Source organism: Epinephelus fuscoguttatus, linkage group LG1 (assembly GCF_011397635.1).
Source record: "Epinephelus fuscoguttatus linkage group LG1, E.fuscoguttatus.final_Chr_v1".
Lineage (NCBI taxonomy): Eukaryota > Metazoa > Chordata > Actinopteri > Perciformes > Serranidae > Epinephelus > Epinephelus fuscoguttatus.
The window spans coordinates 32,626,890-32,651,350 of NC_064752.1; the positions used below are offsets into that span (position 1 = coordinate 32,626,890).

The 24,461-nt window shown below is 43.1% G+C and overlaps 1 protein-coding gene and 2 pseudogenes across 1 annotated transcript; all 3 read left to right on the forward strand.

Annotated features, from left to right (window-relative positions):
- The first annotated feature begins 284 nt into the window (after window positions 1-284).
- LOC125900331 (keratin, type II cytoskeletal 8-like) lies at window positions 285-3,031 on the forward strand. The gene is made up of 9 exons (XM_049595276.1): window positions 285-723; window positions 977-1,185; window positions 1,280-1,340; window positions 1,457-1,552; window positions 1,684-1,848; window positions 1,942-2,067; window positions 2,172-2,392; window positions 2,487-2,542; window positions 2,649-3,031. Exons 1-9 carry the CDS (start codon window positions 355-357, stop codon window positions 2,771-2,773), a joined length of 1,428 nt encoding a protein of 475 aa, XP_049451233.1. The 5' UTR covers window positions 285-354; the 3' UTR covers window positions 2,774-3,031.
- Window positions 3,032-7,682: 4,651 nt separating this feature from the next.
- Window positions 7,683-10,521, forward strand: LOC125900397 (keratin, type II cytoskeletal 8-like; annotated as a pseudogene).
- Window positions 10,522-16,568: 6,047 nt separating this feature from the next.
- On the forward strand, window positions 16,569-19,176 carry LOC125900469 (keratin, type II cytoskeletal 8-like; annotated as a pseudogene).
- The last annotated feature ends 5,285 nt before the right edge of the window (window positions 19,177-24,461 follow it).

Consider the following 24,461-nt stretch of genomic DNA (forward strand, 5'->3'; position numbering starts at 1 on the left):
TGCAACCCTACAGCCACTTCCTCACTGGGACTGAGGGTGTGCAGTAGTTAAAAATGAGAGAGCTAAGATCTGTAGAGAATTCCTCAGATGCAAGCCCCTGTTGGGCAGGTTAGGTGACTGGAATCCTGTCATTCAGAGCCAGAGGCTGAGGTGGAGGGGAGGCTGGACATCAGAAGTGACAGTACAGGTTGAGGTGGCTCAGTAAGTCCTCCCCCCGCCCCCTTACTCAGCAAAGACATAAAAGCCGGCAGAGTCCACAGTGAGACACTCAGAGGGACTTGGCTCTCCTTTTGACGACATCTCATCTCCTGCTCTCCTCTTCTCAGAGAGTTGACAACCTTTCCCACTGCAAACATGATGATGAGGAAGTCATACTCAGTCTCAGGCTCGGGTGGCTCCACCAGGAGGTCGCTTGCCCCAGTCAACTACTCCGTACAAAGAGCCACTTACAGTTCTGGTGGTGGTTCTGGCTTTGGTTCTGGCTTTGGTTCTGGTGCTGGCTATGGAGGTGGTTTCACATCTGGAAGCATGAGTGGCTATGGTTTATCTTCTAGCCAAGCAGGAGGCGCCTTCATCCCTCCACCCATCACAGCTGTCACAGTCAACCAGAGCCTGCTGGCCCCTCTGAGCCTGGAGATTGACCCCACCATCCAGGCTGTCCGCACCCAGGAGAAGGAGCAGATCAAGACCCTCAACAACCGCTTCGCCTCCTTCATTGACAAGGTTGGTTCCTATGCACTCTTTATGATTGTACAATTTACTGGAGACCTTATTATCTTAGTAGCTACTGACGTGTGAAATGAATGGTCTTATTTTTCTTCTTCAACATGTAACTGAAAGGAAATGATTAGAAAGTTAAAACTTTAGTATACAGTACAGTAACAGCAACCTTACCAATAGATGCAATTGATTGTTTACATTAAACATGATTCTTTTTCACTCTTGAACACTCTTCCCTGGTTTTGTGTCTCCGCAGGTCCGTTTCCTTGAGCAGCAGAACAAGATGCTGGAGACCAAATGGAGCCTCCTACAGGACCAGACCACCACCCGCTCCAACATTGATGCAATGTTCGAGGCCTACATTGCCAACCTGCGCAGACAGCTCGACGGGCTGGGCAGTGAGAAGGTCAAGCTGGAGGGAGAACTGAGAAACATGCAGGGCCTGGTTGAGGACTTCAGGAAGAAGTTAGTGCTTGCATGACATACAACAAATACATGACAGTGAGCAGATGTTCAAAGTGGAGCAGATTTACTAAAGTGTTGCCTTGTGTTTCTTCAGGTATGAAGATGAAGTCCTCAAACGTGGAGCTGCAGAAAATGAGTTTGTGCTCCTGAAGAAGGTACAAAACATCAAGATGACAATCATTATCATTATTATTATTATCTTAATTCCAGGGTTTAGCACAATGTGACCAGTTGTAACACTTCCTGCTTCTACATGACTGTCTTCTTCCAGGACGTTGATGCTGCCTACATAAACAAGGTGGAGCTGGAAGCCAGGGTGGATGCTCTTCAGGATGAGATCAACTTCCTCAGAGCCGTCTATGAGGCTGTACGTGTCTATAGTATCTCATAGTTCATGATTCTCTAATAACCATTTGAGTTAAAGCTGATGATCATCCACTCGTTGTGTAAATCAAACAGACAGAGGTAACTGTTGTGTAACAACCGTTGGTTCTGTAGGAGCTTCGTGAGCTGCAGAGCCAGATCAAGGACACCTCCGTCATTGTGGAGATGGACAACAGCCGTAACCTGGACATGGATGCTATCGTGGCTGAAGTGCGTGCTCAGTATGAGGACATTGCCAACCGCAGCAGGGCTGAAGCCGAGAGCTGGTACAAACAGAAGGTGAGTAAAAATTTAAGTTGTGGTATATCCTGTGTCTCTTTAAACACCTCTGGATCATGTTCTTGATACATCTTGTTGTGTTTTTCATGATAGTACGAGGAGATGCAGACCTCTGCCGGACAGTATGGAGATGACCTGCGCACAACCAAAGCTGAGATTGCTGAGCTGAACCGCATGATCGCCCGTATTCAGAATGAGATTGAGGCTGTCAAGGGACAGGTATATTTTAAGACCTTCTCATGGCTGATGCCTTTTTATAAACAAACTTCATTGTTTGAAAGGATTTGCAGTTATTAAACCACCTGTGACATGACTTTCCTCAGAGGGTCAGCCTTGAGGCTCAGATCGCAGAGGCTGAGGAGCGCGGTGAGCTGGCAGTGAAGGATGCCAGGCTCCGCATCAAGGACCTGGAGGATGCTCTGCAGAGAGCCAAGCAGGACATGGCTCGCCAGGTGCGTGAATACCAGGAGCTGATGAATGTCAAGCTGGCCCTGGACATCGAAATCGCCACCTACAAGAAACTGCTGGAAGGAGAGGAGTCCAGGTGGGATAAACTTGATTATTTCATGTAGATTCATGGCTGCAGCATCCGCTTCAATTCTGAATGAAGAACTAACCCGTCATTATTTCTCCATTAGACTGGCCAGCGGAGGCTCCAACGCAACCATCCATGTGCAGCAGACCAGTGGAGGTGGTAAGTTTCAAATTTTATACATCATTATCATAAGTTATATGTGAACCAACAGACCACACTGACAGATGGAGGAATGATAACACTTACATGTTTTTTTCTGCTCCAGGACTCCAGAGCTCCAGTGGTGGATTCGGCTATGGGGGCAGCTTGTCTGGTGGTTATGGCGGTCTGAGCGGTGGTACTATTACCAAGTCCACAGTCTCAACATCCAGTTCCATGAGACGCTATTAAAAAGGAGAGCCATATATTTTTTTCCCTTCAGAAACTCTTGATTTTAATCTAAATTAGTATCCATTCATGATGCATTTCTTACTCTGCTGTTTGACATCACTTAACAAGAGTTTGTGAAGGTAAACCTGACCTCAAGGAAACACGATCAAATGTTGAAACCAGATTTGTTTAGTTAAAGCCTTCTTAGCAACATGACTGATGAATGTTAAAGCAAATCACATCAGATGAATCTGAATAAAATAAATCTGAGAACTAAAATGATTGCCTCTCACTCTCATTATTGTTGTGATACATGAAAGAAAACGCTCAGAAGGGTCTTACCTAAATATCTAGATGCTATTCACACACATGGATTTCACATGGGGGCAGTGCTGTGCCACTTTTCTACCACTCACTTCCTGCTTGGTGTTGTAGTCTGCCATGTATCTATGTAGGCTACAATGTGTCAATTCTACACTGTCATTTTAAGTAAATATGAAAATAGCTATTCGTAATGGTTTCAAATCCAAAATCTCTCACTCATTACTGCTCGGTGACAACACACAAGACTGGACAAAAGAAACCTGGACATTTCACTGATTAAAAGCTTTTGCAGTTCAAATGGTAGCTGATGTGGAGACACAGTTTCGTAGAGAATTCCTCAGATGTAAGCTCCTGTTGGGCAGGTTAGGTATGACTAGATCTGGAAGCCCAACATGGCTCACACAGAGAGTGAGGAGGAAGAGGAAGGGACAGTGGCTGATGCCGTACAGACTTCATCATGACAGAAACTTTCTGAGCCAGTCAGCAACTCATTTGACTGCCAAACATAAAGAGTATTTAACCACACAGTGAATTCATTAGCCTACCTGCTTCACATCCTGGGCCAAGCCAAGTATATGTGTGCTGTTACTGTAAGCAGCCAGGATACTGCCCACACACAGCAGACAAACAGTCAGGAGGACACACAGAGTAAGCACTATTCCACCCTGTGCCACTCAAAATATAGAGACAGAAGCCTAAATACCACCGATACATATTTTTTTCAAACTAATAGCACTCTTATTCTCTTCAACGGGAAGGAGGAAGTGTCCAAAAAAATGCATGCTTTTAATTTTAGATCTCTATCTTATGTGTCCACTGGGTCAAAAAAGTACTGTGTTGATTGAACTGCATCATTTTCTGCACACACAATGGTGTGTTTTTAAATGTGCCCTGTGCACTCAGTTTCTGTATTGGCAGGTTAACAAGAAAAATCCTTTCTTCATCTTCACTTCAGGCTGAGTGTGCTGGCAGTGATCATGCATTTAAGTGCTGAATTCTGTTCAAGAGGAATTACGGTTGAGTCATACAGTAGTATTGATACAAGGCATGCGCCAAATTCTGACGTTGTATCCATTCATGTTTCCTGCAAAACCAGTTACATCACCATTAGAGCAATTACAGGTGATGCATGCATCTTTTCTCCCAGAGAGAGGAAATTACTTTTCCTGTTGCTACAAATGCAGCATTAATCCTCACTGACAAGCCAGCAGTCTCAAACTCCAACCTTTTATCACTTGTACAAGGCACGTGGACTTGCTGAAGTCACTCAGTGAGTGAAATCTCTCTGTTGAACTATACATTTCTATGCTAGAGTTAGTTTTTCTCATAAAAGATAGAACACAAAACATTTTAAATTAATAGTAGTGGTAGATGATTTATCACCTATAGCCCTGTCAGCATCTCTGCCAAGATGACAGCGAGAATGCTGCTTGACTGGCTACAGTTTTTTGCCTTTAAAGAAACAGATTGGCTAAAAGCAAGCCTGGTTTGGAGGACCTAAATATCTACTCACCATCTCAGGACTCCTGTGTCGTGTTATGTGACCGTACAGGTTAGGGGGGTTGGTGCTCTATCTGAGTCCTTTCGTGCCAGTAAAGGGGTTAGACAGGGCGATTTATTGTGTCCGTTCTTGCTCAACATGTATATGGATGACTTGTTTGGGCAGTTAAATGTTCGCAAAGCAGGTTGTGTTTGGGTCATCTCATAATCAATCATTTGACAGATGATTTGGTGAGATTTTCTACCTGCTGTGCTGGTCTTAACATATATTCTATATTCTTCCAGTATGTTGCTGAATCTGATATGATATTTGATGCTAAAAAGAAACTGACAAAGTCCTGACAATTTGATGCAACGACGGGAGAAAAATGCAGTTTTACAGGTTTTACTTAAGTGAATTAGATATGTTGCTAAAGTAAGTGTGAATGTATAGCATTAAAGCCCCTACACGGAACTTTCATTTTGAGTTGATTTTGGCGACCCTGTGGACAAAAGCGGTAGTGTTTTGCCAGAATGAAGCCTACATTTCCCATGAGCTCTAGCGCATATTGTCATAAAGACGCTTACCTGGCTCATGCATGTGTTTGTTTTTGGGATGAATGAAACAACAAGATGGGAAAACTTTGTCCCCGCTCCTATCGGGGATCCCAGCTCACCTCTGCCGCATCCCAGCTCCACCTCTCCGGCGTAAGCGCCACTGCCACCGGGGTAAACGCAGCGGTCAGCTGGTAAGGCTGAAGGCCTGTTTGGTGAGCACTTCCACGGCTTCTTGGACTGAATATGGAGCGGTGCCTCGCCTCTTTATTTCTCAGCACTTGCTGGACCCTGTCGATGCCTGGCTGGTACCTGTCGTTGGCCCGGATGAGGTGTTCCAGCCCCGCAGCCCCGCGGCCCCTGCTCTCCTCGTCCCCGCTGGCGTGGGGTGAACCTGCGGCCTCTGTTTGTGGCTCCCCGGACAGCTAACGCCATGGACCCGCCGGCTCCTGCCAGGATTGGGCTGGTAAATGCTAGATCGCTAGTGAACAAAACATTTATCCTGAAGGATTTCCTGACTTCCCGAGGATTGGATTTTCTCTGTGTGTAAGCAGCTAGGTAAAATGACGTGTGCCGTCTGAGTGCTGTAAATCGTTTCGTCCTGGAAGCGACCTGGGGCAGACCCGGAGACAGTTTCCTAAAGGTATGGATATACCCTAGGCCTATATAGAAATAGCTTATCTTGACACCGATGGTCTCATTTGCTGTTGTAGGTCACGCACAGACATCAGCAGAAACGAGAAACTTTTGCATATCCAGTTAAAAGTTCCTTGTTATGGCTTTAATATTTATATATTTAAACATAATTTGAACTGTGACAAAGATATAGGTTGACAATGTTGGAAATGATTACAAAAAAAATTACATAGCCAAATGTAGCATTAGCCCCCATGGATTCAAATTTTATTTAAGTAACACTACATAAGAATCATTACAGCATAATTGCTTTAGGTACCAGAAAGTAAAAGTACTTATTATACAGGATGACTTCTTACAGATGGCTAATAAGTATCACTAGTCCATACCCATTGAGTACAGCATACCATACCATGTCTTAGTTAGTCTCTATATACAGACTCTACATTCAGTGAATGTAGAGTCTGTCGGCAAACCCCGGAGATCTTGCCTCCGGAAAACGAGCGGAAGAGCCCTGGTTTCCAGTTGTAGGCTGTTTGTAGTCCACGTGATATTGACCAATCACATTTGAGCCAGCTGCAGTTGTTGCCAGGTTAAATGGTCCGTGAGGTTAACTAACGAGGCAGAACGTAATTGGCGTCACTGCAAATTCTGAATCCATCGCAATGGTTCAGCGTATTTACTTATATGTAAACAGAAGACGGAAACGTAAATTTGCCTCCTCCGCCCAAATCAAAACGGAATGCCAAAAAATTGGGGATCTGCCCCCAGAGGGTGTATCGCCGTCTGCCGGAAGACAGACGCCGAATACAGCCGATGGGTTCCAAGAATGTGTCTTAGTCATACCAAAAATTAGAAGGAAAAAAAACAACATTCAGCCACAGGGGGAGCCACAGTGATCGGTTGCATTTGAGCCATTTTTAAGCATTTTTCTGTTGTTATAGCGCCACCCAGTTGCCGATTAGATTTAAATTTCTCCAGTCACCTTGAGGCGTCCTGTTCTACATATCTACCAAGTTTAGTAAAAACCAATATGGCGGTTAGGACTAGATAAGAAATTAGCTCTCTAGCACCCCCATTTTGTTTGATGAGGCCAATAATGGAGGGGTCCTCTCAGATTATGTGTGGTCATATGCCTACAAAGTTATGTGGTGATCGGTGAAACCCTTGAGATGTTATACACCTTTATGTGATGAGCCACGCCCTCTGCAATATTCATTGCCTTATAGAAGCTCAGTTTTAGTACGTTTTCCAACTTTTGCCAAGAGGGAACTTTAGATATTGGTTCCTAGATTATGTTCACTGAGTTTCATGCAGATCGGTCAAACTTCCTAGGAAGAGATCGATTGTAAGTGTTTTTCAAAAAATTCAAAATGGTGGAAAATCGGAAGTTAACCAGAAGTTATGGATTCTTGAAGCAAATCTGTTTCTCATGAGGAGAGGCATCTCTGTGCAAAGTTTCATGTCCTACGACATATGGGGCATGAGATATGTCCATTCAAAGTTTGCAATTTCAATCGGTTGCTATAGCGCCAATATTCATTTCACTGCCCTGTGACTATTAAGAAGACTATACCCAAAGAGGCTCTTTTTCTTTACATAATTGCATTTTAAATCCACTCGTTTACCTCTCACACTCTCCCCCTTCAGTCTGTCCTGGTGCAGGGTGTGTCACAATTTATCTTCTGACAATCCTTCCCTACCTGTTTTACAGGACTGGACACTCCTGGCATTCAAAGCCAGAGGCTGAGGTGGAGGGGAGGCTGGACATCAGAAGTGACAGTACAGGTTGAGGTGGCTCAGTACGTTGCCCCCCCCCCAACTCAGCAAAGACATAAAAGACAGCAGGGGCCACAGTGAGACACTCAGAGGGACTTGGCTCTCCTTTTGACGACATCTCATCTCCTGCTCTCCTCTTCTCAGAGAGTTGACGACCTTTCCCACTGCAAACATGATGATGAGGAAGTCATACTCAGTCTCAGGCTCGGGTGGCTCCACCAGGAGGTCGCTTGCCCCAGTCAACTACTCCGTACAAAGAGCCATTTACAGTTCTGGTGGTGGTTCTGGCTTTGGTTCTGGCTTTGGTTCTGGTGCTGGCTATGGAGGTGGTTTCACATCTGGAAGCATGAGTGGCTATGGTTTATCTTCTAGCCAAGCAGGAGGCACCTTCATCCCTCCACCCATCACAGCTGTCACAGTCAACCAGAGCCTGCTGGCCCCTCTGAGCCTGGAGATTGACCCCACCATCCAGCTTGTCCGCAACCAGGAGAAGGAGCAGATCAAGACCCTCAACAACCGCTTCGCCTCCTTCATTGACAAGGTTGGTTTCTATGCACTCTTTATGATTGTACAATTTACTGGAGACCTTATTATCTTAGTAGCTACTGACATGTGAAATGAATGGTCTTATTTTTCTTCTTCAACATGTAACTGAAAGGAAATGATTAGAAAGTTAAAACTTTAGTATACAGTACAGTAACAGCAACCTTACCAATAGATGCAATTGATTGTTTACATTAAACATGATTGTTTTTCTTCAAATCACTTAATCACTCCAAGAGTCAATTAAAGCAGCAGCCAAACCAAATCTATGCACTTTGATAAATAAATAAATAAATATATATGTATACACACACACATATATATATATATATATATATATATATATATATATACATATATGAAGGAAATACTTTTTTGACACATCTCACACTCGTCCCTGGTTTTGTGTCTCCGCAGGTCCGTTTCCTTGAGCAGCAGAACAAGATGCTGGAGACCAAATGGAGCCTCCTGCAGGACCAGACCACCGCCCACTCCAACATTGATGCAATGTTCGAGGCCTACATTGCCAACCTGCGCAGACAGCTTGACGGGCTGGGCAGTGAGAAGGTCAAGCTGGAGGGAGAACTGAGAAACATGCAGGGCCTGGTTGAGGACTTCAAGAAGAAGTGAGTGCTTGCATGACATACAACAAATACATGACAGTGAGCAGATGTTCAAAGTGGAGCAGATTTACTAAAGTGTTGCCTTGTGTTTCTTCAGGTATGAAGATGAAGTCCTCAAACGTGGAGCTGCAGAAAATGAGTTTGTGCTCCTGAAGAAGGTACAAAACATCAAGATGACAATCATTATCATTATTATTATTATTATCTTGATTCCAGGTTTTAGCACAATGTGACCAGTTGTAACACTTCCTGCTTCTACATGACTGTCTTCTTCCAGGACGTTGATGCTGCCTACATGAGCAAGGTGGAGCTGGAAGCCAGGGTGGATGCTCTTCAGGATGAGATCAACTTCCTCAGAGCCGTCTATGAGGCTGTACGTGTCTATAGTATCTCATAGTTCATGATTCTCTAATAACCATTTGAGTTAAAGCTGATGATCATCCACTCGTTGTGTAAATCAAACAGACAGAGGTAACTGTTGTGTAACAACCGTTGGTTCTGTAGGAGCTTCGTGAGCTGCAGAGCCAGATCAAGGACACCTCCGTCATTGTGGAGATGGACAACAGCCGTAACCTGGACATGGATGCTATCGTGGCTGAAGTGCGTGCTCAGTATGAGGACATTGCCAACCGCAGCAGGGCTGAAGCCGAGAGCTGGTACAAACAGAAGGTGAGTAAAAATTTAAGTTGTGGTATATCCTGTGTCTCTTTAAACACCTCTGGATCATGTTCTTGATACATCTTGTTGTGTTTTTCATGATAGTACGAGGAGATGCAGACCTCTGCCGGACAGTATGGAGATGACCTGCGCACAACCAAAGCTGAGATTGCTGAGCTGAACCGCATGATCGCCCGTATTCAGAATGAGATTGAGGCTGTCAAGGGACAGGTATATTTTAAGACCTTCTCATGGCTGATGCCTTTTTAAGAACACACTTCATTGTTTGAAAAGAATTGGAGTTATTAAACTACCTGTGACATGACTTTCCTCAGAGGGTCAGCCTTGAGGCTCAGATCGCAGAGGCTGAGGAGCGCGGTGAGCTGGCAGTGAAGGATGCCAGGCTCCGCATCAAGGACCTGGAGGATGCTCTGCAGAGAGCCAAGCAGGACATGGCTCGCCAGGTGCGTGAATACCAGGAGCTGATGAATGTCAAGCTGGCCCTGGACATCGAAATCGCCACCTACAAGAAACTGCTGGAAGGAGAGGAGTCCAGGTGGGATAAACTTGATTATTTCATGTAGATTCATGGCTGCAGCATCCGCTTCAACTCTGAATGAAGAACTAACCCGTCATTATTTCTCCATTAGACTGGCCAGCGGAGGCTCCAACGCAACCATCCACGTGCAGCAGACCAGTGGAGGTGGTAAGTTTAAGTAATATGTGAACCAACACACCACACTGACAGATGGAGGAATGATAACACTTACAGGTTTTTTTCTGCTCCAGGACTCCAGAGCTCCAGTGGTGGATTCGGCTATGGGGGCAGCTTGTCTGGTGGTTATGGCGGTCTCTGGCGGTGGTACTATTACCAAGTCCACAGTCTCAACATCCAGTTCCATGAGACGCTATTAAAAAGGAGAGCCATATATTTTTTTCCCTTCAGAAACTCTTGATTTTAATCTAAATTAGTATCCATTCATGATGCATTTCTTACTCTGCTGTTTGACATCACTTAACAAGAGTTTCTGAAGGTAAACCTGACCTCAAGGAAACACGATCAAATGTTGAAACCAGATTTGTTTAGTTAAAGCCTTCTTAGCAACATGACTGATGAATGTTAAAGCAAATCACATCAGATGAATCTGAATAAAATAAATCTGAGAACTAAAATGATTGCCTCTCACTCTCATTATTGTTGTGATACATGAAAGAAAACGCTCAGAAGGGTCTTACCTAAATATCTAGATGCTATTCACACACATGGATTTCACATGGGGGCAGTGCTGTGCCACTTTTCTACCACTCACTTCCTGCTTGGTGTTGTAGTCTGCCGTGTATGTATGTAGGCTACAATGTGTCAATTCTACACTGTCATTTTAAGTAAATATGAAAATAACTATTCATAAAGGTTTCAAATCCAAAATCTCTCACTCATTACTGCTCGGTGACAACACACAAGACTGGACAAAAGAAACCTGGACATTTCACGGATTAAAAGCTTTTGCAGTTCAAATGGTAGCTGATGTGGAGACACAGTTTCGTAGAGAATTCCTCAGATGTAAGCTCCTGTTGGGCAGGTTAGGTATGACTAGATCTGGAAGCCCAACATGGCTCACACAGAGAGTGAGGAGGAAGAGGAAGGGACAGTGGCTGATGCCGTACAGACTTCATCATGACAGAAACTTTCTGAGCCAGTCAGCAACTCATTTGACTGCCAAACATAAAGAGTATTTAACCACACAGTGAATTCATTAGCCTACCTGCTTCACGTCCTGGGCCAAGCCAAGTATATGTGTGCTGTTACTGTGAGCAGCCAGGATACTGCCCACACACAGCAGACAAACAGTCAGGAGGACACACAGAGTAAGCACTATTCCACCCTGTGCCACTCAAAATATAGAGACAGAAGCCTAAATACCACCGATACATATTTTTTTCAAACTAACAGCACTCTTATTCTCTTCAACAGGAAGGAGGAAGTGTCCAAAAAAAATGCATGCTTTTAATTTTAGATCTCTATCTTATGTGTCCACTGGGTCAAAAAAGTACTGTGTTGATTGAACTGCATCATTTTCTGCACACACAATGGTGTGTTTTTAAATGTGCCCTGTGCACTCAGTTTCTGTATTGGCAGGTTAACAAGAAAAATCCTTTCTTCATCTTCACTTCAGGCTGAGTGTGCTGGCAGTGATCATGCATTTAAGTGCTGAATTCTGTTCAAGAGGAATTACGGTTGAGTCATACAGTAGTATTGATACAAGGCACGCGCCTATGGGGTGCCATTTGTAAAGTGGCTCACGCTGAAAGTAACATCAACATTTTGCCACATTTAGCTTCAAACAATGTTTAAAAAAGTGTTGTGAATTTTTTAATGTCACATTTTACCACATTTACAGCAATATATGTCAACTTAGAAATATATTAAATAGTTAAATCTAAATATTAAATGTGGCACCTAAATGTTAAATGTTAAATCTAAATATTAAATCTAAATCTAAGGCCTCTAGTTTAGGCGCGGTGCAGGGTGGTGCAGGGTGCCGAACCCCGTGCAGAGTTAGTTTCTGGCAGCGCAACCCGAGGCACACTCAGTTTGGTAGTTTGGCAGACCGAGGTGCGCTGAGATGGGTGTGGTGGCGCAGCAGGGGGAGGTGTCAACAGATCCAGCTGGGCACAGTGACAGTTTCGTGCCAAAAGGCTTCGCTGAAGGTGCGCTAAAAGCTCGCCAGCTGAAACCAGGTCTACTGTCAGCGCAGGCGGAGCGCAGCCGGTGTAGCGGAAGTTTGGCTGACCGGACAGTGTGTACACGTCACCAAAACCTCACAGGCAGGTTTCCAGAATGTCAGGCACATTAACAATGCAATAAATACCCAAAAAAACACTATTCAATGCAACTATCTGCAATCAGCACATAAATGTATCTCTATATCGACTGTCCCGTCACATCTGATGTCAGATCAAAGGGGATTGGCACCGTTTGGCACGTTTGGCATGCGTAATGGAAACCCGTGGAGGTTTGCTCGCAGTTCCCTATATTTGGACACTGCGAGCTTGGACCTCTCGGACCAAAACATCAGTTTCCTCTTGCTCTCTTCTGCCATGGCGAATTGAGTAAACTCTCATTACACTTTTGCGCGGCGCATTTAAGGGCGAGGAGAGGGGCTCATTTGATTGGTGTGATGTGAATCGGCTGGGTAAAACCCACTCCACGCCTTCTCTCCTCCCTCTTTCCGACTTGCGCAAGTAGGAGGGATGGAGGTGGGAAAGAGGAGTGGCTGCGCCAGCACGCACGGTGTGCCAAACTTGCAAAATCCGCCTGGCCACACCCAGCTGGTGAAGCACAGGTGCGCTGCACCTCCGCCTCGCCCGGTCTGCGAAACTAGAGGCCTAAATGTTAAATCTAAATGCTAAATCTAAATCTAAATGATAAATCTAAATCTAAATACTAAATCTAAATGCTGAATCTAAATCTAAATATTAAATCCAAATCTAAATGTTAAATCTAAATCTAACTACTGAGTCTAAATGCTAAATCTAAATCTAAATCTAAATGTTAAATCTCAATGCTGAATCTAAATGCTAAATGTTAAATCTAAATGTTCTGGGTGAAACTAAATATTTCGCTAATATGCAAATTCACACTGCCGGTCACCGGAAGTACCAAAATAAAAGCTCAAGATGGTCAGACTGTTTATAGAATCAAATAACGAATTAAAACCAATTTATGGGGGAAATGAACACTTGAACATTAGCGTGATAATAACTACCTAAAATAACAAGAAACGTGTTTGGAGAAATTTTATTTGACGTGTACTTTGAGTTGTTAGTGTCCCTTCGGAGGGAATTACTTTGTTGTTTACAAATACTTCCGGGTAGAAAACCAGCAGATTTTAGCTACATATATATATATGAATATCTCACATTTTTCACTTTACTATATCACCGTTTAGACTAATCTGGTGTTTGTAAAGTCTATAAACACAATGATTGAACAAACATTACTATTTCTGTGTGCATGTTTTGAAATTAATAACATGGTTATCGTAGATTAGCTGGGCTAACCGTTAGCTGTTAACCCCGTTAGCGGTGTCTGTAATGACTCATTAACTCTAAACTGTCTAAACTTAGTTACAACATGATGTGTTGTTTTGTGTTAATGTAAAGTGTTCATTTCATTAATGTTCATTTCCGCTAAGTTGGTTTTAATTCGTTATTTGAGTCTATAAACAGAGTCTGACCATCTCGAGCTTTTATTTTGGTACTTCCGGTGACCGGCAGTGTGAATTTGCATATTAGCTAAATATTTAGTTCCACCCAAAACATTTAGATTTAACATTTAGATTTAGATTTAGATTTAATATTTAGATTTAACATTTAACATTTAGATTTAGATTTAGCATTTAGATTTAGATTTAATATTTAGATTTAATATTTAGATTTAGATTTAATATTTAGATTTAACATTTAACATTTAGGTGCCACATTTAATATTTAGATTTAACTATTTAATATATTTCTAAGTTAACAAATATTGCTGTAAATGTGGTAAAAGGTGACGTTAAAAAATTCACAACACTTTGTGAAACATTGTTTGAAGCTAAATGTGGCAAAATGTTGATGTTATTTTCAGTGTAAGTCACTTTACAAACGGCACCCCATACGTGCCAAATTCTGAAGTTGTATCCATTCATGTTTCCCGCAAAACCAGTTACATCACCATTAGAGCAATTACAGGTGATGCATGCATCTTTTCTCTCAGAGAAAGGAAATTACTTTTCCTGTTGCTACAAATGCAGCATTAATCCTCACTGACAAGCCAGCAGTCTCAAACTCCAACCTTTAGTCACTTGTACAAGGCACGTGGACTTGCTAAAGTTACTCAGTGAGTGAAATATCTCTGTTGAACTATACATTTCTATGCTAGTGTTAGTTTTTCTCATAAAAGATAGAACACAAAACATGTTAAATTAATAGTAGTGGTAGGTGATTTATCACCTATAGCCCTGTCAGCATCTCTGCCAAGATGACAGCGAGAATGCTGCTTGACTGGCTACAGTTTTTTGCCTTTAAAGAAACAGATTGGCTAAAAGCAAGCCTGGTTTGGAGGACCTAAATATCTACTCACCATCTCAGGACTCCTGTGTCGTGTTATGTGACCGTACAGGTTAGGGGGGTTGGTGCTCTATCTGAGTCCTTTCGTGCCAGTAAAGGGGTTAGACAGGGCGATTTATTGTGTCCGTTCTTGCTCAACATGTATATGGATGACTTGTTTGGGCAGTTAAATGTTCGCAAAGCAGGTTGTGTTTGGGTCATCTCATAATCAATCATTTGACAGATGATTTGGTGAGATTTTCTACCTGCTGTGCTGGTCTTAACATATATTCTATATTCTTCCAATATGTTGCTGAATCTGATATGATATTTGATGCTAAAAAGAAACTGACAAAGTCCTGACAATTTGATGCAAAGATGGGAGAAAAATGCAGTTTTACAGATTTTACTTAAGTGAATTAGATATGTTGCTAAAGTAAGTGTGAATGTATAGCATTAATATATATATATGTATATATATATATATATATATATATATATATATATATATATATATATATATATATATATATTTAAATATAATTTGAACTGTGACAAAGATATAGGTTGGCAATGTTGGAAATGACTAAAAAAAAACCAATTACATAGCCACATGTAGCATTAGCCCCATGGATTCAAATTTCATTTAAGTAACACTGTATAAAAATCATTACAGCATAATTGCTTTAGGTACCAGAAAGTAAAAGTACTCATTATACAGGATGACTTCTTACAGATGGCTAATAACTTTTACTAGTCCATACCCATTGAGTACAGCATACCATACCATGACTTAGTCATACCAAAAATTAGAAAAACAAAGACATTCAGCCACAGGGGGAGCCACAGCGATCCGTCATATTTGAGCCATTTTTAAGCATTTTTCTGTTGTTATAGCGCCACCCAGATGCAAATTAGAGTTAAATTTCTCCAGTCACCTTGAGGTGTCCTGTTCTACATATCTACCAAGTCTAGTAAAAATCAATACGGCGGTTCGGCCTAGATAAGAAATTAGCTCTCTAGCGCCCCATTTTGTTTGATGGGGTCAATAATGGAGGGATCCCCTCAGATTATGCATGGTCATATGCCTACAAAGTTGTGTGGTGATCGGTGAAACCCTTGAGATGTTATACACCTTTATGTGATGAGCCACGCCCTCCGCAATATTCATTGCCTTATAGAAGCTCAGTTTTAGTAAGTTTTCCAACTTTTGCCAAGAGGGAACTTTAGATATTGGTCCCTAGATTATGTTCACTGAGTTTCATGCAGATCGGTCAAACTTCCTAGGAAGAGATCGATTTTAAGTGTTTTTCAAAAAATTCAAAATGGTGGAAAATCTCTATCACCGGAAGTTATGGGTTCTTGAAGCAAATCTGTTTCTCACGAGGAGAGGCATCTCTGTGCAAAGTCTCATGTCCCTACGACATATGGGGCATGAGATATGTCCATTCAAAGTTTGCAATTTCAATCGGTTGCAAAAGCGCCCCCCTTTGGCCAATTGATGTAATACTGCTTCATTCGCACCCTCCCATGACCCTCTACCACTGTGCCAAATTTCACATGGATTGACCAAGTCAGTGAGGAGAAACACGTGGAACAGACACACAGACAGACACACCCACAGACAGACAGAGTTTTCATCATTGTATAGTAAGATAAGATACTGCTGGGTTGATTCATATAAACTAAACATTGTGTGAAATATGAACAATAACGTTGCTGCCAGTGAGCTCAGCTGACCACCACGAAATCAAGCACATACACAGTACTTAGGGTACATGAAACAGGTGATTTAATGTTACAGCTCATTTTAAAAAAATCACTTAGCAACAAAACTGTGACAACAAAACAACATCTCATACACATCCCCTCCCTTCTGAGCTCCAATATTCATTTCACTATACCTGGTGCAGGGTGTGTCACAATTTATCTTCTGACAATCCTTCCCTACCTGTTTTACAGGACTGGACACTCCTGGCATTCAGAGCCAGAGGCTGAGGTGGAGGGGAGGCTGGACATCAGAAGTGACAGTACAGGTTGAGGTGGCTCAGTAAGTCCTCCCCCCCCCCCCAACTCAGCAAAGACATAAAAGCCAGCAGGGGCCACAGTGAGACACTCAGAGGGACTTGGCTCTCCTTTTGACGACATCTCATCTCCTGCTCTCCTCTTCTCAGAGAGTTGACAACCTTTCCCACTGCAAACATGATGATGAGGAAGTCATACTCAGTCTCAGGCTCGGGTGGCTCCACCAGGAGGTCGCTTGCCCCAGTCAACTACTCCGTACAAAGAGCCACTTACAGTTCTGGTGGTGGTTCTGGCTTTGGTTCTGGCTTTGGTTCTGGTGCTGGCTATGGAGGTGGTTTCACATCTGGAAGCATGAGTGGCTATGGTTTATCTTCTAGCCAAGCAGGAGGCGCCTTCATCCCTCCACCCATCACAGCTGTCACAGTCAACCAGAGCCTGCTGGCCCCTCTGAGCCTGGAGATTGACCCCACCATCCAGGCTGTCCGCACCCAGGAGAAGGAGCAGATCAAGACCCTCAACAACCGCTTCGCCTCCTTCATTGACAAGGTTGGTTCCTATGCACTCTTTATGATTGTACAATTTACTGGAGACCTTATTATCTTAGTAGCTACTGACGTGTGAAATGAATGGTCTTATTTTTCTTCTTCAACATGTAACTGAAAGGAAATGATTAGAAAGTTAAAACTTTAGTATACAGTACAGTAACAGCAACCTTACCAATAGATACAATTGATTGTTTACATTAAACATGATGGTTTTTCTTCAAATCACTTAATCACTCCAAGAGTCAATTAAAGCAGCAGCCAAACCAAATCTATGCACTTTGATAAATAAATATATATATATATATATATATATATATATATATATATAAATACTTTTTTGACACATCTCACACTCATCCCTGGTTTTGTGTCTCCGCAGGTCCGTTTCCTTGAGCAGCAGAACAAGATGCTAGAGACCAAATGGAGCCTCCTGCAGGACCAGACCACCGCCCACTCCAACATTGATGCAATGTTCGAGGCCTACATTGCCAACCTACGCAGACAGCTCGACGGGCTGGGCAATGAGAAGGTCAAGCTGGAGGGAGAACTGAAAAACATGCAGGGACTGGTTGAGGACTTCAGGAAGAAGTGAGTGCTTGCATGACATACAACAAATACATGACAGTGAGCAGATGTTCAAAGTGGAGCAGATTTACTAAAGTGTTGCCTCGTGTTTCTTCAGGTATGAAGATGAAGTCCTCAAACGTGGAGCTGCAGAAAATGAGTTTGTGCTCCTGAAGAAGGTGCAAATACATCAAGATGACAATCATTATCATTATTATTATTATCTTAATTCCAGAGTTTAGCACAATGTGACCAGTTGTAACACTTCCTGCTTCTACATGACTGTCTTCTTCCAGGACGTTGATGCTGCCTACATGAACAAGGTGGAGCTGGAAGCCAGGGTGGATGCTCTTCAGGATGAGATCAACTTCCTCAGAGCCGTCTATGAGGCTGTACGTGTCTATAGTATCTCATTGTTCATGATTCTCTAATAACCATTTGAGTTAAAGCTGATGATCATCCACTCGTGTAAATCAAACAGACAGAGGTAACTGTTGTGTAACAACCGTTGGTTCTGTAGGAGCTTCGTGAGCTGCAGAGCCAGATCAAGGACACCTCCGTCATTGTGGAGATGGACAACAGCCGTAACCTGGACATGGATGCTATCGTGGCTGAAGTGCGTGCTCAGTATGAGGACATTGCCAACCGCAGGGCTGAAGCCGAGAGCTGGTACAAACAGAAGGTGAGTAAAAATTTAAGTTGTGGTATATCCTGTGTCTCTTTAAACACCTCTGGATCATGTTCTTGATACATCTTGTTGTGTTTTTCATGATAGTACGAGGAGATGCAGACCTCTGCCGGACAGTATGGAGATGACCTGCGCACAACCAAAGCTGAGATTGCTGAGCTGAACCGCATGATCGCCCGTATTCAGAATGAGATTGAGGCTGTCAAGGGACAGGTATATTTTAAGACCTTCTCATGGCTGATGCCTTTTAATGAACACACTTCATTGTTTGAAAGGATTTGCAGTTATTAAACCACCTGTGACATGACTTTCCTCAGAGGGCCAGCCTTGAGGCTCAGATCGCAGAGGCTGAGGAGCGCGGTGAGCTGGCAGTGAAGGATGCCAGGCTCCGCATCAAGGACCTGGAGGATGCTCTGCAGAGAGCCAAGCAGGACATGGCTCGCCAGGTGCGTGAATACCAGGAGCTGATGAATGTCAAGCTGGCCCTGGACACGAAATCGCCACCTACAAGAAACTGCTGGAAGGAGAGGAGTCCAGGTGGGATAAACTTGATTATTTCATGTAGATTCATGGCTGCAGCATCCGCTTCAACTCTGAATGAAGAACTAACCCGTCATTATTTCTCCATTAGACTGGCCAGCGGAGGCTCCAACGCAACCATCCACGTGCAGCAGACCAGTGGAGGTGGTAAGTTTAAGTAATATGTGAACCAACACACCACACTGACAGATGGAGGAATGATAACACTTACAGGTTTTTTTCTGCTCCAGGACTCCAGAGCTCCAGTGGTGGATTCGGCTATGGGGGCAGCTTGTCTGGTGGTTATGGCGGTCTGAGCGGTGGTACTATTACCAAGTCCACAGTCTCAACATCCAGTTCCCTGAGACGCTATTAAAAAGGAGAGCCATATATTTTTTTCCCTTCAGAAACTCTTGATTTTAATCTAAATTTGTACCCATTCATGATGCATTTCTTACTCTGCTGTTTGACATCACTTAACAAGAGTTTCTGAAGGTAAACCTGACCTCAAGGAAACACGATCAAATGTTGAAACCAGATTTATTTTGTTAAAGCCTTCTTAGCAACATGACTGATGAATGTTAAAGCAAATCACATCAGATGAATCTGATCTGAATAAAATAAATCTGAGAACTAAAATGATTGCCTCTCACTCTCATTATTGTTGTGATACATGAAAGAAAACGCTCAGAAGGGTCTTACCTAAAAATCTAGATGCTATTCACACACATGGATTTCACATGGGGGCAGTGCTGTGCCACTTTTCTACCACTCACTTCCTGCTTGGTGTTGCAGTCTGCCATGTATCTATGTAGGCTACAATGTGTCAATTCTACACTGTCATTTTAAGCAAATATGAAAATAACTATTTGTAAAGGTTTCAGATCCAAAGTCTCTCACTCATTACTGCTCGGTGACAACACACAAGACTGTACAAAAGAAACCTGGACATTTCACTGATTCAAAGCTTTTGCAGTTCAAATGTTAGCTGATGTGGAGACACAGTTTCGTACAGCTGACAAACAGTTGTTGATTGAACTGTCCTGTGCACTAAATTTCTGTATTGGCAGGTTAACAAGAAAAGTCCTTTCTTTATCTTCACCTCAGGCTGAGCGTGCTGGCAGTGACCATGCATTTAACTGCTGAATTCTGTCCAGGAGCAATTAAAGTTGAGTCATAACTGGTAGGAGGCACGCACCAAGTTCTGAAGTTGCATCCATTCATGTTTTCACAAAACCAGTTACATCACCATTAGAGCAGTTACAGGTGATGCATGAATCTTTTCTCCCAGAGAAAGGAAATTACTTTTCCTGTTGCTACAAACCCAGCATTAATCCTCACTGACGAGCCAGCAGTCTCAAACTCCAACCTTTTATCAGCTGTGCAAGGCCTGTTGTTGTTCTCCTCTGTCACTGTCACTGACTGGTGATGCTTGTAATGATCTGGACAATTAAGACGCCCTTGATAGAGAATGACACTTAGTAATTAATATGGATCTGTAACAAGGCACAGTTACATTTGTAACGCTGTGCTCGACAGCACAAAGGGAGGAGCAGAAGAATGAAAAAGCCCTGGCCATTACGTATCACACAGAAGCTGATCGTGCTGCATGCCCTACAGGCAGGTTGTCCTTGAAAAGGATCACTGGTCTTATTGTTCGACATTAAACCATTTCTCTGTGTCAGCAGCACCAGGCAATACATCTCTGAAAAAAGGTAATATGCCCTCTAAGTACAGAGTAACAGCCCTTCAGGACAGTATAAACCATAGACTGTATAAAAGAAGGTTTCTGGTTTGAGCCCTGGGGTAGGAGAGGCCCTTTGTGAGGAGTCTGCATGTTCTCACCGTGTCAACGTGGGTTTTCTCTGGGTACTCCAGCTTCCTCCCACAGTCCAAAGACATGCAGGCAACATTAATTGGTGACTCTAAATTGGCCGTAGGTGTGAATGTGAGTGTGAATGGTTGTAAGTAAGTAAGTAAGTAAGTAAAATTTATTTATATAGCACTTCTCACAGAGAGGACTCACAAAGTGCCTCACAAGATAAAATACAAAGAAACAATGCAAAATACACAAAAACAAATAAAAAGTAAAGTGCAGCGAAATACAGAGATGATACAATGGACAATTAATGGAACGCAAGCCTAAACAGATGTGTTTTTAACTGCTTTTTAAAAGTGTCCACAGAAGAGGCCGCTCTCAGCTCATGAGGTAGTGCATTCCACCATTTAGGTGCAACAGCCTTAAAGGCTCTATCACCTTTCGTCTTTAATCTTGTGTGAGGGACAGTAAGTAGGTGGCCTTCAGCGGACCGCAGTGATCTGGCTCTGTAAGTGATGGTTAGAATCTTGTGCTGGATCCTGAAATTAACAGGGAGCCAGTGCAGGGATGCCAGGATGCTGGGATGTTGTCTGTCTCTATGTGTCAGCCCTGTGATAGTCTGGTGACCTGTCCAGGGTGTACCCTGCCTCTTGTCCAGTGTCAGCTGGGATAGGCTCCAGCCCCTCCGTGACACCCAACAGGATAAGCGGTTACAGAAATTGATTGAATGAATGAATGAATGAACATATAAAAGAAGTGGATGTAGCCACCCTGACGTCATTCATTGGTTTCTGAACAACAGTTGTTAAGCTTCAAGTTTGGCTTCAAGTTTGGCTTTTTCTTTTTACATTTTATTTTGGCACTGCTGTATTTTGGAGCCAGAAGTGACCACGTTTGGATGAAAGGGTGGAGCTGTGGAAGAGCGAAGGTTCTGACTGAGAACCATGGTAGTAACTTGTCAATCACAAGGTAGGTGTGTCCTAAAGCGTACCTTGCATTACTCTCTATTTTACTAAGACTAAGACTTAAGACTAGAAGACTGGAGAAGACTTGAAACTTGTGAATAAGACCATAAACTCATTTGGAAAATGTTTATTGGGGTAGTAAATCAAAGGAGAAGTAGGGCCATTTTTCAAAGATTTCCATACACTCAGACCGTGTTGTTGCAAGCAGTGGAGTCGCACCCTGCTGGCCAATAAAAGGAATTCAGGTTCAAGGCACTTCTGTGTTGGCTTCAATTACCAGACCCAGAGAAAGCCCCTAGTATTAGCATACAGGACATGCAGCAAAAGCTTGAATAGTCAGCCAACTTGTCTATTTCCCATTTATTTTCCCATTTCTTGATGATTCTCGAAGATTCCTCTTGAACAAAAGACACACACAGAAAAAAAGGTACATGAAAGACAAGCAGTAAATTCCCCATTTGGTGCTCGGCCCCCTACAAGACATTCCTCCAACGTCTTGTAGCTGGACATAAACCTGCACTCTGTGATTTAGAGGATAATCTGAAAGACATAGTGGTAAAGAAAGGAAATGGTCTGTGTGAAAGTACAAACAATGCCACAACTGCACAAGCATGCACTGAATTCTACGAGCCCTCATAAACAATGTTTGGATATGTGTGAAGTGTGAAGCACACAACAAATAAACCATTAAAGCAGACAAATAGACATACTTTGTTTTTGGGTGTGGTGGGCGGGATACATGCCATTTTTCTGCATTCTTTTTCTTTACATTAATTCCAGTTCCTTTTCCAGTTAAAAGACATAATAACGGATTTCTTATTGCACTAACACCGGTGAAGTTATTTCTCTTCAAACACTGTGTAACCTTCATGTCTCGTGTTTGATTTTTATTGCAAGTTTATAAAAACCAGTAGGGGATTGTATTGAAATGATAATGGGAACTTGAAAATGAATATGTAATTCCACAAGAGCATTAAAATTTATCACATAAGTAGGTGTTGTCTGAGTAAAATTTAAAATGAAAATCAAATAATCCAATTTGCATTTTCATTTTCACATATGGGTTTTCTCTTTATTGAAATGAAAATGAAAAAAGCTGTTGGACATTCAATTTTCAAAGTTGTACGGCTGCACGGTTGACAATATTTGCAGTTGTTTCAAATTGGAAAACTAAAAGGTATTATAAACAATGTAGGCTGATATTCCACTGGTGCAAGCAATATTCAAGTCAAAATAAAAATGTAGATGCAATCTTCTCATAATTAATAAAAATGAAAATGGCATTTGACATTTCATTTTCAAAGACTTAAAGGGGCAAAAAGTGAAATCGTTTCACCGCTAGGTTTGCTGTTGTGCACTGCCTGTAGACCAAAACAAAGTGTGTCATGAGCCACTCCTCCCTCTACCTCTCCTCTCCACCCTGCACCCCCACCCCACTCACCTCGTCTAGCAGTTAGCGATTTCTCGGTCTCTGCTGTGTTTAGCTATTCCCCTGCCTACTTCAATGATGATGGTACCTGGAATAAATGTTATATATTTGCTGAGATGGAGACAAGGCTCGGTGACTAGAGGAGCTGGTAGAAGCAATCCATAGCTGTTAATTTACTACAGTAGCCGGTGGCAGCCGACTCGGCTAGTGATAATACCGGGAGCTAACGCTAACATTCCTCCTCTTCTCCATGAGTGAGAGCGATGTTTTAGCCTAGCGGACAGCTGGCTCACGGGCTGCCCGCTAGGCTAAAACATTGCTTCAGGTCAAAATGGAAAGAAGCAGCTGGTTTATCAGGCAGCTGAGTGAAGCTGGGTGAAGTGGAGGATGCGGAGGAAACACTGGGATGGGTTAGCCTCGTGGGCAGCCCATGAGCCAGCTGCCCGCTAGGCTAAAACATCGCTCTCACTCACGGAGAAGAGGAGGAACGTTAACGTTAGCTCCCGGTGTTAGCACTAGCCAAGTCACCTGCCACCAGCTACTGGAGTAACTTACAGCTATGGAGCGCTTCTATCAGCTCTTCTAGTCACTGAGCCTCACCTCCATCTCAGCAAATATATTACAAAAATGTAGCCTAGCGGGGAGACTACATTTTACAATGCTAATTGAAAATGTTAGCTGGGCTGCCGGGCTAACTTACTCACTTAACACAACCGTAACGCCTGACCCATTGCTGGGACCGAGCCGCTAATAACTCAAGCTCCAGACATTAACCCATCCCAGTGTTTCCCCCGCAGCCTCCACTTCACCCAGCTTCACTCAGCTGCCCGATAAACCCGCTGCTTCTTCCCACATTAACCTGAATAACAAACCAGGGCTCGGTGCTCCGGTTGGATCCAAACAGAGAGCCGGGGCTAATTGGTAAGCTAGCGGAGGCTAACTGGCTGTGCTTCCCTCCGGTCATGCTGCGGCTAACGCCTCGCCAGCCGCTCCCAGCTAGCTCCGGATTGTTATTGAGGTTAAAGTGGGAGAGGCAGCGGATCTGTGAGGCAGCTGAGTGAAGTGGAGCCTGAGGAGGAAGCACCGGTTAGCCCCGGTTTCCTTCTGCTCTCTGCCATTTCATTTCGAAAATATGCGCTGCCATTGCTCACTGGCTGTAGCCTTTTATAGGGAGGGAGGGCCAAGGGATTCACATGAACGCGCAGCCGGACCGGCTTGTAAACAATGGGCTGGAGATCAGCACAGAGAGAGGGTGTGTGAGGTCATGCTATACTCCAGATGAAATTACACCTCTAGTTCTTCACAGCAATTTTTTCATTCCTTCAAACTAGAAATGATGAATTTCGCTTATTGCTCCTTTAACTTGCTGTACAGTGGACAATATTCAAATAAAAAGAGCAAAACAGCATCTCACTCTGCTGCATTCACATTTACATTTCACTACGCTTTTGTTTGGCATCAGAATGAA

Bases quoted from the DNA above. Each gene is read 5' to 3' on its own strand.
- LOC125900331 (XM_049595276.1), top strand. From the start codon at position 355: ATGATGATGAGGAAGTCATACTCAGTCTCAGGCTCGGGTGGCTCCACC. The intron at 1,553-1,683 runs GTACGTGTCTAT...TTGGTTCTGTAG, and splicing joins TCAGAGCCGTCTATGAGGCT to GAGCTTCGTGAGCTGCAGAG. The intron at 2,393-2,486 runs GTGGGATAAACT...TTTCTCCATTAG, and splicing joins CTGGAAGGAGAGGAGTCCAG to ACTGGCCAGCGGAGGCTCCA.